Raw genomic sequence first — 15,958 nt, 5'->3', positions numbered from 1 at the left:
ACAAGGCAGAATGGATTTTTTTTTTATTGTGTAAATATGATGAGTTGAATTTTCAGCTTTAACTAGAGAATACTGGGTGTACAGAAACCTTTTTCAAGAGTGGGAAAAATTATGAGTCAGTGGGAAGATGACCCCCAAAGGTGTCAATCAGTTTATAAAGAGTCAACTATGCATGAAAAAGCCACAGTTAATGTGTGTTCTAGGTATGCTGTCGTATCAGGCACAGCACTGTCCTACCAGCTCTGTCCATGTGCTGGCACCTGTCTGCTACATTTAAACATCAAGTGTGCTAAGAACTCTTTGGTTTCTGAGGATGTGTGAAGGCAAAGGCCAGTGCAGAGGCAACCTGAACCGTGAGCTGGAAGCAGAGAGGACAAGCAGAAGAACACAGTGGAGCACTCTGTGAGGATCTGTGTAGCACCCAAAGGCATGTCTCAACTATCATTTTGCCAGTTCTCTTACAAGGGAACTTTCTACTCCGGGGAAGTTTCGCTTTACTTAAAAGTGGTGCCTGAGCCTTAAATTCTTCAAAACTTATACACGTCGTCTAACTACCCCAGATAATAATAATATAAATCCTACAGAGACATAGGGGACAGGTGAGGGAATGACAGCGGGAAGGTCCTGTAGGGTCGCGAAGGCCAAAGAAAACTGGGACAAGATAGGCAGAGATCTGGGCCGACATGGCCACGTACAAACAAAGCGTCTTAGGCAGGTCTTATGAGAACTCCATCCCTTAGGGCCCTGAATGTTAAATAATGCAGTGAAGGTAGATGATAATAAGGTGCCCCCCACTTCTGGGACCACCAGGAAATGAGAGTACCTGGGGTAATACTACCAATTCAAGCTCGGCATCAATTGTTGAATGCACCGCAGCTGAGTAGCATACTATGTACAGAGCACACGTTAATCAAAATCACCAGTTAAGCCTTAAGCGAGGAAGGTGCACTAAAATAAACCACAAATCTGTCACTATGAATTAACTTTTCTCATTATTAGGATAAAGTTAACTGAGTGTCGATATGTATATAGTTCCAACAAGTATGCAATAGGTTCAAATAGGAGAACCTCCTACTTGAAAATGTAGTACATTGTAACAAGAACCTAAAGTCATTTTTTTAAAAGACAGGTTAATTAAAAGTTGATATATGTGCAGTTCTTTTTTTTTTTTTCAGTTTTTTTTAATGTTTATTTGTTTATTTTTGAGAGAGAAAGAGAGAGAGCAGGGGAGAGGCAGAGAGAGAGAGGGAGACAGAATCCCAAGCAGGCTTCAGGCTCTGAGCCGTCAGCACAGAGCCTGACACGGGGCTCGAACTCATGAACCGTGAGATCATGACCTGAGCCCAAACCAAGAGTCTGACGCTTAACCAACTGAGCCACCCAGGCGCCCTGATATATGTGCAGTTCTAACAGGGATGTGATAATAAGTTCAACTCCTAGAACTTTACACTTCAAGACATAGTACACTAAACCGATAGAAACTGAAATTGTTCCACAAGATTCTATAGTTAGACGAACTTCAGGAAATCAATCGGCATACCAACAACTTTCCAGCTATACATTTATTTACATGCTAATTTGAAAGCTCAAACATGCTTATTAAATGGGAGCTCCAATAACATTTCCTTCAAGGATAATTTATCAAATTGCACGGCTCTGAAGGAGGATAGGTGATTTATTCCTGAAACAGCACACACATCTGCAACTTCCTTACATTTTATTACGCACATAATTATGTTTTCATTGTTGAGGGCAGAGTTTGTGCCCATTTCAGGAGCAGCTGGCCTTGTCTTTTATGTACTTAGTAAAATTAATTTATTGCTCTCTTACATGTAATCTTCGTGCCATTAAATTCAAGGCAGATATTGAAGAAATACTATAAGCTGATGTCCCCTATGGATAAATTTCAATCATCATGAAGGTAGAAACAGTTTTAGCTAAATTGCTTTTAGTTTTTTAGTTCTAACAGCCGAAATTTTTGATGACTTATATACACTGTAAGATGCCTGTCATTTTAATATGACACAATGATAGAAGATAATGAAGAAGTTGCCAGTGGACCTTTCCCTTGGGATGATATTACAGTGGCTGTTAATTAGTTACAATATGCAAATACGAAAAGCAATCCCACCTTAAACTACTCTATTGTTAATACACACACACACACACACACACAAGTATTATGTACACACAGATATGTCTTATGTGCATGTATTTCTTTTATTTTAGAAAAAGAGAATGCAAGTAGGAAGAGGGGTAGAGGAAGAGGAAGAGAAGAGAGGGAGAGAAAGAGAGACAGAGAGACAGAGAGAACCTTGGGCTCCAGGCTCAGCGCACAGCCCGACGCAGGGCTCTATCCCCTCGACCTGAACCAAAATCAGGAGTCGGTCACTCAAACAACTGAGGCGCCCAGGCGCCCTATGTGCATGTACTTTTAAAACACTGAATAGAAATGAATTTTTGTCATAGTTTTAAAAGGATAAAAGTATAGAATCGATCTGATAATACTAATAATATTAATTATTAGTAATACTACTGATAATCGTTATTTCCTTTTTGCGTAACAAGATTTTTAATATATGCTTACGTAGATGGCTGATTAAAAGATATAATGAAAGCTTACAATCTGACCTTAGGTTTAAGTAAGAAATTTGGTGTGAATCACCAAATCCTCATTTTAATACTAGGTAGTGGAGCCCGGGGCTGCTGTCTGCAGTGGGATTATTTCAGTTCCTCTAGTGCTCAGTGAACCATGAAGGGACTCAATTGTGCAGACATTTATGTAGCAAACATAATGTGCTAGGCAGTACACTAGTCATGGGACTTAGGAGAAAAGTGGCGCTGTTTTATCTAACTTTTCTTCTCTCTCTTCAAGCTCCAAGAAGCAGTTCCCTGGAACTGTTTCTTAAAACTAAGTCTAATCTTGGGGGGCCTGGGTGGCTCAGTCAGTTCAGTGGCCGACTTCAGCTCAGGTCATGATCTCGTGGTTCATGGGTTCGAGCCCTGCATTGTGCTGGAGCCTGCTTCAGATTCTGTGTCTCCTTCCCTCTCTGCCCTTCCACTGCTTGTGCTCTCTCTCTCAAAAAGTAAACAAACATTAAAAAAAAAAAGCTAACTAAGTCTAGTCTTTTTCTTCCTCCTCTGTTGCAATAAATGCACCTTATTTACCATGAGCTGAGTTCAGTAGGAAAATGCCAGAACACGGGATCAAGGAGCACCTGGGGCCTCACATTCCTCAGCTTGTCTAGCAGAGCTGCTATCAAGCATTGCATGGACCCGACATGCAGTCTCAAGGTGACAAAAAATCTCTTCCTGGGTTTCCTTTGTGTCAGGACGATAGCCCTGATATTATGGACTGAGGCATATTTTATATGACTGTTCATCTTTTTTTTTTTTTTTTTTTTTAATTTATTTTTTGGGACAGAGAGAGACAGAGCATGAACGGGGGAGGGGCAGAGAGAGAGGGAGACACAGAATCGGAAACAGGCTCCAGGCTCTGAGCCATCAGCCCAGAGCCTGACGCGGGGCTCGAACTCACGGACCGCGAGATCGTGACCTGGCTGAAGTCGGACGCTTAACCGACTGCGCCACCCAGGCGCCCCTGACTGTTCATCTTAAAATACTCAGCATAAACATTTTCATTTGTTCCAGAAGAAATCATCACAGGGAAGTTGAGAAAATTCTGTAAGTAAACCTCAAAATTTCTTTTTGTTGTTGTTATACATAAATGCTAATTTATTTATTTTTGAGAGACAGAGAGAGAGAGAGGGCAGGAGAGGGGAAGAGAGAGGGAGAGAGAGAATCCCAAGCAGGCTCTGTGCTGCCAGCACAGAGCCCGACACACAAGCTCATGGCCTCACACACCATGAGCCAAAACCAAGAGTCAGACGCTCAACTGACTGAGCCACCCAGGCACCGCAAACCTGGAAATTTCTAATGAGTAATTTGGGAGTCCCGTTATTTCTTCTGGTTGAGGCTGTAAAAGGTGGTGGAGTTTAGGTAAAGTTCTATCCAGAAATTCTTTGTCACTGCTCCTCTAACCCCGGCAGGATTTAAGCAATGGTGTCTGCCTCAACCTGCAAAGGAGTTTGGTCAAGCACCTTCACTTTGGAAAGAAGGCACTTCCTTCTAGAAGTGGAATCTGGACAGCTTCAAATGCCCATGTGATTCCCTTTGCACTTCTTCCACTGAACCTTTCTCCCATCTTATCTGAACCTGTGTCACGCGGCTTTCCTGTGAAAGTGCACAGTACAAAGCACTCTGCGAGGGTCAATCATCACAATCATTAGATGTAAATTACACCTCTTATCACCACTGAGTGCAGGACTGTGTCTAATTTTCCCCCTCACATCTTTGATAGGCCCTCAGGAATATTTTTAGCTAAATGAATAAAGCTGTTCCTCTCCCCTAGGTGAGTGTTAAGCTGCTCATATGGGTATTTTGCTTTATTGAAATAATTCTGTGGAATTTTTTCACCACGATATCAACATCATGACTCTATACAACGCATCATGGAAACAGGCTTCTATCATTGTTTCAAAGTTCACATTCTGCACAAATCTGTGGTAGTAGGTCAATGTGTTTCAGTGGCAGATGAATTATTTGATTTAGGAAAGTAAGAAAAACCCACATTTAAAACACTTTTCTCCAAAGATTGGAAGAAAACTCAACAAAGACAGCTGATTCAGGGTGGTGGCATTAGGAATGACCCTTTTTCTTTTTTTCTAGCATTTTCTTCATGCTGAAGTAACTTCGTAACAGTAAGTAATAAACAGGTGAAAATACTCCTGGGAAAATTTATATTTGTTTTTACAATGTGTTTACAAGGCCACACCAAAAAATATATATACAACAAAAACATTTATTTATTCAGACTCACTGAAAAAGAAATGAATGTTTTGCTTGGAAGTTCCATAGAAGGGGTCAGGCACTGACATGATACACGAAGACCAAATTGAGAGCCTATGGTGACAGCAAGCTCTGTACATCTAAAACCATACAGAAAAGCAGTCTGGTATGTTGGTTAAGAACACAAAGTTTGGCACGAGGCTGCCTCAATCTGAATATTCTACCACTATTTATAGTTGTGTTTTGGCCTTGAATCAAATACGTCACCTCTTTTTGCCTCAGTTCCTCATCTGCAAAATGGGGATAATAATAATGATAATAATAGTACTTTCTTCATACGGTTGTTGACTTCATAACTGTCAGCTACATGCCAGCTTAGTTTTGATAGTTTCTAATTTTCACATCTGCACTTTACAGAACTATTTCTTGTAATTCCTACTATAGTCCTGTGAGGTGGTTTCCACTACAGTCCCCACTGGATAGGCGAGGACACTCAACCTTGGAGAGAAAGGGGGGCTGCTCAAGATGACACAGCTAGTAAGTTTTGGAATGGGGACTTGAACACAGGTCAGTTCACCTCTAAACTAGACCACATGTGTACAACACACACACACACACACACACACACACACACACACACACACACACCATTTTCATACCAGAGAAAAAGGAGTCTGCACTGGTAACGAAGATATACTCTACCCATAGTTCAATTGTTGTTAGTCTATAAACGAAGGAAATTCTTTCTCTCTCTCTCTTATTTTTGCTTTCTTCAGCCATCTCCATGCCTTTTCCTTTTAAAAATCATTCCCCCCACCCTGCATATTGCTCTACTCTTGCACTTCCTTTCATCCTTTCATCACTGCTTTCCTGATCTTCCTAAAATTAGCATACTCCACATCCTGTATTATTGTCATTGTTGCTTTAACGACGACGACAACAACAACAACAACAAATCTAGGTTACCCCACCGTAATCAGGGAAGTGTTTATCATTCTAAGAAAATTATACTTAACATTCTCAGTATCTCCCTGCATCTCGGGGTGGGAAGCAGTGCATGTCTCCTACAGTAAAAAAGTGACTTAGTAATGTAGGACCCGTGCTGGTGTCTCAGCCCCACGACAGAAAATGGGAAGTTGTAAGACAGTGTAGATGAGATGTGGGAACATGGAGGGGATTAATACTCTGGGTGTTGAGTGCAAGTTAACTTGTTTTAATTAAGCACTTAGGTTACAGATAGAATGGTTCTAATTTAGTACCATCAGCTAATATTTATCACGCACCTCACATATTCAGCACTAAATAGGTACTGTGGAGATGTAAAAATAAGTCTATGACCCCACATTAAAATATCTTTGTCATTCTGTTGGAACGGTCACATGCTTTGGAAAAGTCTTCCTTTGTAGCACTTCTTTTGCTTTTACTTAAGAAATTCTAGGAGATGAAATATTGCTGGATTCATGAATCGCTTAATAAAGCCAATTAGATCTTTTAAAAAAAAAAAAAAAAGGTGTAAATTGCAAGAAGCCCGGAGATACGTTCAAAATGCTTTGTCTACTCTGTTCCAAAACAGAATAGAAGATTTGTTTCACAATTTTCGTAAATAAGAATGTCTGATTATAATGAATCATTACTATACTATACTATACTATAATGAATCATTACAATTCATTGGATTGGATGGAAAGGGGAAGGGGAGGGGTTTGATGCAAATGTTACTCACTTTAGAAGGGCGGAGGAGAGAGCTACAAGAATTTGGGTGGCAGGAAAGGTGTGCGGTAAGAACTAGTTCTCCACCAGGGAGTTCTCTATTCTGTTGTGATGGCAAAACATGAAGTAGCAATAATTGATACTAAAGACTATAAATACCATCTATTCCTGAGTGTTCCTGGTTTTGAAAATCAGAGAGAAGAAATGCACTTTCTCTACTTTTTAAATGGTAATTACTTTCACCCAGGGACAGCACTTAAGGCAAAATGAAATGTGAAATAAGGAGTATTTCTAAAGAGCAAGAATGGAAGTGCTTTGAGAAAGAACTGCACAAACCCATTTGATTTCTGAAACTCGGAAGGAAATGAAATCAAATTAATCTGTGGGCTGAGTCTTCTTCTAATGCAATTTCTACTTGGGCAGGGATGGGGGAATATAGGAGGGAGAGGGGGCTAGGAGTCATACCCAGTGATTAAACTCTAGAAATGGGTACGTTTTCTCCAAAGACTTGGGTCACTGGACGAAAATGTTAAACAGAAATTTCAAAGTGCAAGACGTCAAGCCCATGAGACTTTATTTTCTCGTCTAGAAGGCTCTTCTCAAGAGATGTACAGAAAGCAGGGACCAGACAGTGATGGAGATGGTTGAATTGATCCAATTTGCAAAAATTCTGAAATAGTGCTTGCCTTTAATTTGATTGGGAAAATGTGATTTATTAATAATACAGCAAATGGTGTGGAGACAGCCTCTCATTTTCAAATATGCACTGCTGTGGTTTCACAGCACATAAACATTTATGGCTGGATGTAAAAGATCACGGTGCCTGAGTCCTGAAGTACTGAGGCATTGCTGAACACGGCAGTGATGCTTGAATAGGAATGACCCAATGGACTTAGGGAAGCCCTATGCTCCATGCATTTATTTTAATAACACATCGGTTATTGAATGAAGGCTATGAAATGGGAGGGACATGCCAAAATCCTGTAAAGTTGGACTTAGGTCCATGAAGCCAACAACTATCTCTCCTCCTCCAAGTCTTTGCTAAAATATCACCTTCTCAATAAGACCAAATCAACCACTCCTATTTAACACTGCAATCCTTGGGTCACAATGCAACATATGCCCATGGATGTGTGCTGATTCTCTTTTGCACAGAACTTCCTGTTTCTTTTTTCCATTTCTTCCTTTATTCAACAGCACTTGGACCTCAAATACAGTATATGTTCCTTATATATAGATTTCTTATAGGATTATTCTTTATTGTCAGCTTCTCCCTACTATAATGTTAAGTTTCACGAGGGTAGCAGCCTTTTTCTGTGTTGTTCACTAGTACCTGCCAAAACCTTAGAATAGTGACTAGCACACCGTCAGACGTTCAGTAAATATTTGTTGACTGACAAACATCAATTCAGAAAGGTGTAGGACCTAACAGTAATTTTTTCTGCCTTTGTTTTGAATGATGGCTGGCTCTTGAAAACTCGAACCCCTGTCCCCTTTCACGTGCTTGCCTTTATGCCAAACATTTAGTTTATATATGATATTTGAATCAGTCTTTCCCACCACTATGACTTCAAGACAGTAAAGATTCCACAACGTATAAGCTTTTTTAATGGCTGATAAACAAGTGTGATAGATTAATGCAGAAGCTCGTGGAAAAAATGCTGGGTACTAATCGTGAATTCTGATTTAGCAATTGTTTGGACCCTTCAAAGCACAACTTTCAATCCCAGCAGACTGAAAGCAGCAGAATGTTTGTGATTATGTTTGCTTTTACAAGTTTAACCGTAATCATCAGTGTAGGAACAGAGTGCACCAAGCCAGCTTTTCTAAATTATGTACAGCCAATCTCTCCCTTTCAAAGCACCAGAGTGCTTCTGACCTAGTTAAATTCCTGCCATTCTGAACATGCTTAATAAAAAGACTTTTTTTCTTTTTTCTTTTTTTTTGATTCTCTATACTCACTTGTTGCCCAGTAACCAGGAAGATTGATCCTTCCTTTCCGTGTACCACTTGTCGGTAAATGTGGTCGAGAATTAAGAGCTCACTCCAGCAATTCTGAAGCAGTTTCATTTGGTCATCAACCTATAAAAGAAATAGAAAAAAAAAATGGCACAGTTATTCACCACATTTTTTGTCTTTGCATAATTTTCTGCATAAGAGAACTCGCTATAAGCCAAGAACTCTCCGCCGACGGTTGCCACAGCATAGATGCTTGGGGTTTACATCGCTGCTCCTGAAAATCATTATTTTCATTTGGACAAATACGTTTTAAGCCACGTATGAATACTTAAGAGTAGTATTTATAATCAATGAGCTGCTAGGAAAAGGTCCTCCATTAGAACGGTCTGTCCAACGCTAACAGAGCTATTAGAGTTTGCTTATGGGAGGTACAGGCGCCTCACTCTGTCCTCAGTAGACCCCACTGGAATGACCCCAAATAGCCTGTGCTTATGTGTCTAGAGTTTAATACATTGACCCAAAGCTGAAATAGTATATAGATACTTGCAAGCTGACAAACTGAGAAGATTTATATAAGAGACAACTAGCATGCCAGCACAAATGACTTTTGGAGACAGAGGAACACTGCCATGCTTTGTCATCAGTGTTGATCGGAAGTCCAAACCTTGCTAGACTTTGAACCAAACAATCACCAGCCATAGTCTTGATGCTACCCTGCATTTGCTTTACGATTTGGACGATTTTCCCACAAACTCTCTAAACTTCAGTTTCCAGAACTGAAAAATGAACCAAGAACATTACCTCCCTCAGAGGACTCCATGAAGAAAATGAAATGTGATGTGTCCCAGTGGGCATTTTATTCTTATTTCGTCTTGTCCTCCAGGAAACTGGATTCTTCAATGACAAACCCATACCTATTTCATGTACAGCTCACATATCCACGGTCTAAATGTGACGAGCATATTCACCCAGTCATATGGCTACTTGTAATAGTTTGTTCTTCATTCCGTAACATATACCAGCCAAAGACCCTGGTTTTTCCAAATGTGGTGGCCACATCTAGACATACACTGTGTATTTATAAAAATAACATCTGACATTGAGATGTTGCTTCATAGTTTTTAGCGTTTTTTGTGCATTGGTTTAGACTTGACTGACAGAACATGCCTTTGAAGTTAGCCAAGCTGGTATCATTCTATTCAATTTATTCTATTCAATTTAAAAATAGGGTCTCAGAGAGGTTAAGTGGTATGCCCAAAAAATTTTCTCTCTCTCTCAAGTTCTAGGTTGTCTCCAAATTACATCAGGAGGTGCTAAAATTTTTTTTTAATTTTTTTTAAAAAAAATTATTTTATTTTAGAGAAAGAGTGTGTATGAGCAGGGGAGAGAGAGAGAAAAAGAGAGAGAGAGAGAGAGAGAGAGAGAGAGAGAATCCCAGGCAGGATCCATGCTCAGTACAGAGCCTGACTCAGGGCTTGATCCCACAATCCTGGGATTGTGATCTGAGTTGAAATCAAAAGTCGGACTGAACTTCCTAGGTGCCCCAATGCTAACATTTTCTAAGTGAAATTAATTTGACTTACTTTTAACAAATTCATTTAAAATTTTTTATTTTAGCATTTATTTTTTGAGAGACAGAGTGTGAGTGGGGGAGTGGCAGAGAGAAAGGGAGTCACAGATTCTGAAACAGGCTCCAGGCTCTGAGCTGTCAGCAGAGACCCCAAGCAGGGCTCGAGCTCATGAACTGTGAGATCATGACCTAAGCCAAAGTCAGATGCTTAACCAACTAAGCCACCCAGGCACCCCGTTAACAAACTCATTTTCAAGTGGCCATTCAATGGAACTCTGGATAGCTTGTTGATTCTTGGGAAATTTCTACTCATACATTCATTAGTAGTGAGTTTGTGACTAACTTTATTTCCATGAGTCTAGGACATTGTGAATATGTTCAAGAGAGCACTGAACTCATAGTACAAAGAAGGATTCAAGGCATAGTTCTATACTTCCCAGCTATAAGAACTTGGTCAAGTCACTTAATTCTTTCGGACTTATTTCCTCACTTAAAAACATGAGATAGTTTTTGTGAGGATGAATTAAGACTGTGGGTGGGAAATTCCCTTCATAAAACGTAAAATAATACACAAATGAAGAAATAACAGAGCGCTCCTGCTTGGTAGACCACATCGATTCTGTGGAGAAGGAGAAAAGTGGTAGTAGAAATTGAAACTACACGAAACTACAATCAGGCTCTGTGATCAGGAAAATGCTCCCAAAACACCTCCATCAGAAATACTTTGAACCAGGGACTCCTAGGTGGCTCAGTCGGTTAAGGGTCCAATGCTTGATTTTGGCTCAGGTCATGACCCCAAGGTTCATGAGTTTGAGCCCAGCATGCAGCTCTGCGTTGACAGTAAGGAGCCTGCCTGGGATTCTCTCTCTTTCCCTTTCCTTCTGCCCCTCCCCTGCTCACTCTCTCTCTCTCTCTCTCTCTCAAAATAAACTTAAAAAAAAAAAAAACAAGAAACAAAAAAAAAAACCATACTTTGAACCAGTTAGTCTGTTCTGACAAGAAGAATTTCATTCAATTAGCAAGTAAGATGTTTTTAAGAGATGATTGTGTGGTGGGTATGAGTGCCAGACCGGGGATAGAACGGTGAACTAATGTGGTCTCTACCTTGTGAAAATGGCTCTCGTGGGGGACGATGCTCACTCAACTGCTACTCAGGGGTTTAGTGGCCATAGGAGGTCATGTTCTTCTCTCCAGGAAAATCCCCAGAGTGACATGTGGTGTAACAGGTCAGGCTTTGGGCAGCAGTTAATTAGATCCACCTACATGTTCTCCGCAAACTGTTGTCACAAGGAGCTGGGGCCAAATGTACCAGCAACATACATGTTGTAGTATCCAGGGCAGAGTCCCAGAATTCTCTCATATGCTTGGGGTGATTTCAAAACAAATCTTACTTTGCTCTACTGGGTCTTATTATAGTCTCATTCCAGCAAAAACAAGATCAGCATCTTATTTTGAATTTATCAGTCTGTGAGGGCAATTTGGCTCCCCTGTATGTTTCTTTGTTTTGTTGTGTGTGTGTCTGTGTGTGTCTGAAGCTTTAGTTATTTATTTAGCACTCTTTTCAGGGAAACCGAAAAGACTCCACCCTGAGATTGTCTCCCCAGAAACAATTATTATACATGTTCATGTTGCAGATAATTTCAGCATGGGTGGGGGAATACAGACATGTCAAAGTGTATTTGTTATTCCCATTTTAGAAAAATGAAAGAGCCAGGAGATTATCTGCGGGCCACACAGAAAAGGAGAAAAGGTGAGTGAAAATTAAAAGCAGCATAGTTTTGGAAGCCATCTCATTAAGGGGTTCTTCCTCTTCATTTGCATGTTATGGTCCCTTATTTTCACATAGAACATGACACAAAGACTGCCGTAATAGTTTTCCAGCATCAAACCATGTTCCAGTTGTAAAACAGAATCAGACTTCTGGCCTTCTTTTCTTTGGGGATGTTGAAGATACACTTCCAAACAATGATATATTTTTGTCTCGTGTTCAGAAAAAGAATGGGGTGTACCATTTTCAGACTTTATGCCTTACTCTGTGTGTGTGTGTATGTGTGTGTGTGTGTGTGAGAGAGAGAGAGAGAGAGAGAGAGGGAGAGAGAGAAAAGGACAGAGAGAGGGAGAGAGAAAGAGAAGAGTGCCAGCCAATTGCCAAGGAAGATACCAAAGTTCTGCTTTCCTGTATCCTCTGTTAAGTTTTTTTTAATGTTTATTTATTTTTTATTTATTTATTTTTTGTGAGAGAGGACAAGCACATGGGGGAGGGGCAGAGGGACAGAGAGGGAGACACAGAACCCAAAGCAAGCTCCAGGCTCTGTGCTAACAGCATAGAGCCTGATGTGGGGTTCAGACTCACAAACCGTGAGATCATGACTGAAGCTGAAGTCGGTCGCTGAACCGGCTGAGTCACCCAGGTGCCCAATCCTCTGTAAGTTTCTTACTAAAGGGCTGGGTATCTCTTCATCCCCATTTCTGCCCGCAGCTGCCTACATCCAGAAGCAGTAAGAAAATAGGTAAGCTTTTAAAATCTGCATATTTCCTGGTTCCTCAGCTTCTTCAGAAATTGCAAGAATAGGTGAACATGTCTGTTTCTCAATATGAGCATTTGATTTTTGGTTTTATATTTTGTACTACTCATGTCATCAGATCTCTGTTGTAATGCCCCTGTTTTCACAAAGTACTGTAATTGCTTGTTCATGTGTGTGTGTCTGCCCTCCGTGAGGACAGGGCGGAACGTCAGGCCACAGATCCTACAGTGCCTACCACAGCACCCGGCAAAAAAAAAACGTACTTCATAAATGGTTGTTAAGAGGGAAAACCTTCCCTTCTGCAAGTTTCTGCTATTCACCTGTGAATCTCTGGTACCTAGCCCACAAGATAAGCAAGCAACTCCTTCAGTGTTTGTGGAATAAATAATAGTCTTTCCCCAGCAATGAACACACGAGTAACTTATATCCGACCCTTCCCACGTGGGCTGGCAGGTCTGGACCCTCGGCTGCCCCTTCATAAAGACTTCTTGACTGATTGTAATTTTAACACTCTTCCTGAGCAATTGATTCCTTGTTTTAACACTCTCTGAGGGGGTTTTCCATGCCAACATTCCATTTCATTATTTTCCATAATTGATTATGCAATATTTCATGTTATCTTGAAATTGGTGAGTATGCAGCTTCACAGTGCTCTGGGTGGCACAGGTTTTATGCAGCTCTATGAATAAAAGGGCAGGGTAAATTTGATGACCCACTTGCTCTCTATCTCTAGATAAGAAAAGCTGGCAATTTTGAAGATATTTTTCCTTTAGAAAGCAGAGTTATAGTGACATGGGATGGGAGGGGGAAGAAGAGAAAAATAATCCACTACTTTGAGTAAATTCTCCACGTATCAATGCTGTCAATAAATATTTAGGGTGGCATCTGGGGAGCCTAGAAAGGGAACCAATGGAGTATAATTTCCATTATATATCAAAACCTCTCACTAGTTAGCCATACCAGCCTCATACAACGCTGTGTTATCAGCTGTAATAAAAGGAAACACTTCTCTCAGAAACCTAGTTACTCATCACAGAAACTATTTATATTGACATTACAGGTGAGTGTGTAAAAGAACACAATCCACATATTGTTAATGAAGAACACCTCCCACAACCCAGGATGTTAATCATTAGAAACTCATGCTTTCTCATAAGAACAGTGAATTTGGGCAAACAATTAGAGAAAGAAAAATGTGTAGAACTTTCTCAAGCCCTCATTTAATTTATCAAAACCTTTCTGTTGCCCCCTCCCGTTTATCTTTTAACAGTCTGGCAACAAAACTGATTTCACTTTTCCTCTGGCAGGGGGATTTGGAAATTGACATCATGAATCACTGTGGTTAAATTTTAAGAAGGATATTTTTAGGAGCACATTCTACTGACGTGGATTGGTAATTGAAAAGTGGACGTGGACCCGTCTATTTCTGATCATTAAGGCTGGTGTTCTGGGCCGCGGTTACAAACTTGGCTGAGGTGAATGCATCAAACACGATCCCTGCCTTCAAGAGACTCACAGTCCAGGGAGAGGAGACAGAAGTATAAATCTGCTATTATAATCACACATGCAGAAGAAAGCTGAGGAAGTCTTTACCCTGCTTTGCATCCCAGGGGGTCAGGGAAGCTTCTGAAAAGAGGGCACTTAAATACAGGACTTAATGTTGTAGAATCACTTAATGAACTTTCTTTTTTTCTTTTTCTCTCAGTAACTCCTGTTAGAATAATTCTTAGAATAAAGTATTTAAAAACAATGTGAAGATTCTTCACAATCATGACAAATAAATCCAGCTATTATTTCATTTTTTTTCTTCCTGGCAGAAAGGGAAAAAAAAACCCTCAAAATGAACCTCCATTTTTTTATACTTCCTTTTGTGACAATGGTGACATTTATAAAGGCATATTCAAAAGCAAGGACAGAAAATTCAAAACAAATCAAAATCAACTTCACAAATCTTAACGGGAACGTGCTCTGGGCAAGGCAGGCACACAAGTTGCTTTAATCTTTTACTGTTTTTATAAAGAACACTGCTGATTATCTGCCTCTGTAATAAACTGCTACAAAGTCCAAGAAAAAAAATGATTTCACATTAACAATGATTAAACAAGCACTAAAAACAATACTGTACAAGAGAAATAACAGCCAGTAAAACTCCCCTGTCAATTGTTACAATGCCCCATAGATTTATGGCCAGAAGTTCTTCTCTGCCCTGAGATTACTGAAGTGGCTCCAGTATACTGTCTAACTGGGTTTCTCCTGGTTCATAACACAAAGACGGACCTGTCAATGCTTGGCCAGCACACTGTACTACTCTGGCCCTATTCTATGTTTCTTGAGTGGAACAACAAAGGATTCCTCCCCCTCACCCCCCTTGATGTAACCTCTCAGGTCATGGAAGCAGGAGGTAGAGGGGTTTCACTATGATATCTGTCCTTTGTCTCCATTCCACCAACCCCTTCCAATCTACACTCATTTCACCTTCCATTGAGGCCCAACAGCCCACAGAATCCAGGATCTCTGTAAGTCTACCTGCTTCTCCTTTTGTTCTCATCCATCATACACAGAGTCACCAGCATTATTTCTCTCAAAAAGGGAGAAACTTATAAACACAAACCTCTGGACATGAACCTCTTCCAAATTCCCTAGATTTCCATTCTGAGATGTCTACCAAACCAGACTTCCCTGAGCAGTGTATGCTGGGAACAGTTACTGACCAGCATGCCTGCTGATCCTTCAGCCTAGGGGGGCCTCGAGTGGCCAGAAGCTAGGGGAGTAAAGAGAAGTAAGTGGCTTTCATGCAGCTGATATCCTTAATCTCCAGAGAAGTGGGGCCACCTCAGTCCTGCCAAACCCTCCACATAATCAGGTGTCAAGTTAAAGAGTGGAGTGTGGTTGGGAAATGAATAAGATAGCTGTCAGCACAGAGAGAAGACAGGAAATAAAACAGACCAGCCTCTACTTCTTGAACACTCAATCCAGAGTCACTCAGCAAAAGCAGTCAGAGGCCCCAGGCCAAGGAACCCCAAAGGGAACCACCCTGTCACCCAGGGTACAATAGCAAGGAATGGTGTGATTTGTGGTAAAGGTCTTCCATCAAAAATTATTAAATTTCTCTCAAAGTCTAATGCATCCAAAGGGAAGTTCCATTTATCCAGAACATTCATATGGCTGGTATACCTTATTTCCTAGGGATGTCACATGCAGGATTTTTTTTTTTTAAGTTTATTTATTTATTGAGAGAGAGCACACATGTGAGATGAGCAGAGAGAGAGGGAAGAGAGGGACAGAATCCCAAGCAGGCTCCACACTGTCAGCATGGAGCCCCATCTGGGGCTCGAACTCACAAACT

The 15,958-nt window shown here is 40.6% G+C and overlaps 1 protein-coding gene across 3 annotated transcripts in view; it reads right to left on the bottom strand.

Moving 5' to 3' along the window:
• NR5A2 (nuclear receptor subfamily 5 group A member 2) overlaps positions 1–15,958 on the bottom strand; it is a 136,780-nt gene that overhangs the window by 55,174 nt on the left and 65,648 nt on the right. For all 3 annotated transcript variants that reach the window (XM_049635212.1, XM_049635210.1, XM_049635211.1), the window contains one exon: positions 8,521–8,640. In XM_049635212.1, the coding sequence (XP_049491169.1) occupies positions 8,521–8,640 (120 nt within the window). The remainder of the gene's footprint in view (positions 1–8,520; positions 8,641–15,958) is intronic.

The sequence above is a fragment of the Panthera uncia genome, chromosome F1, assembly GCF_023721935.1.
Source record: "Panthera uncia isolate 11264 chromosome F1, Puncia_PCG_1.0, whole genome shotgun sequence".
Classification (NCBI taxonomy): Eukaryota; Metazoa; Chordata; class Mammalia; order Carnivora; family Felidae; genus Panthera; species Panthera uncia.
Note: the sequence above shows the minus strand (reverse complement) of the source record. Positions and strands in the feature narration are given on the sequence as shown.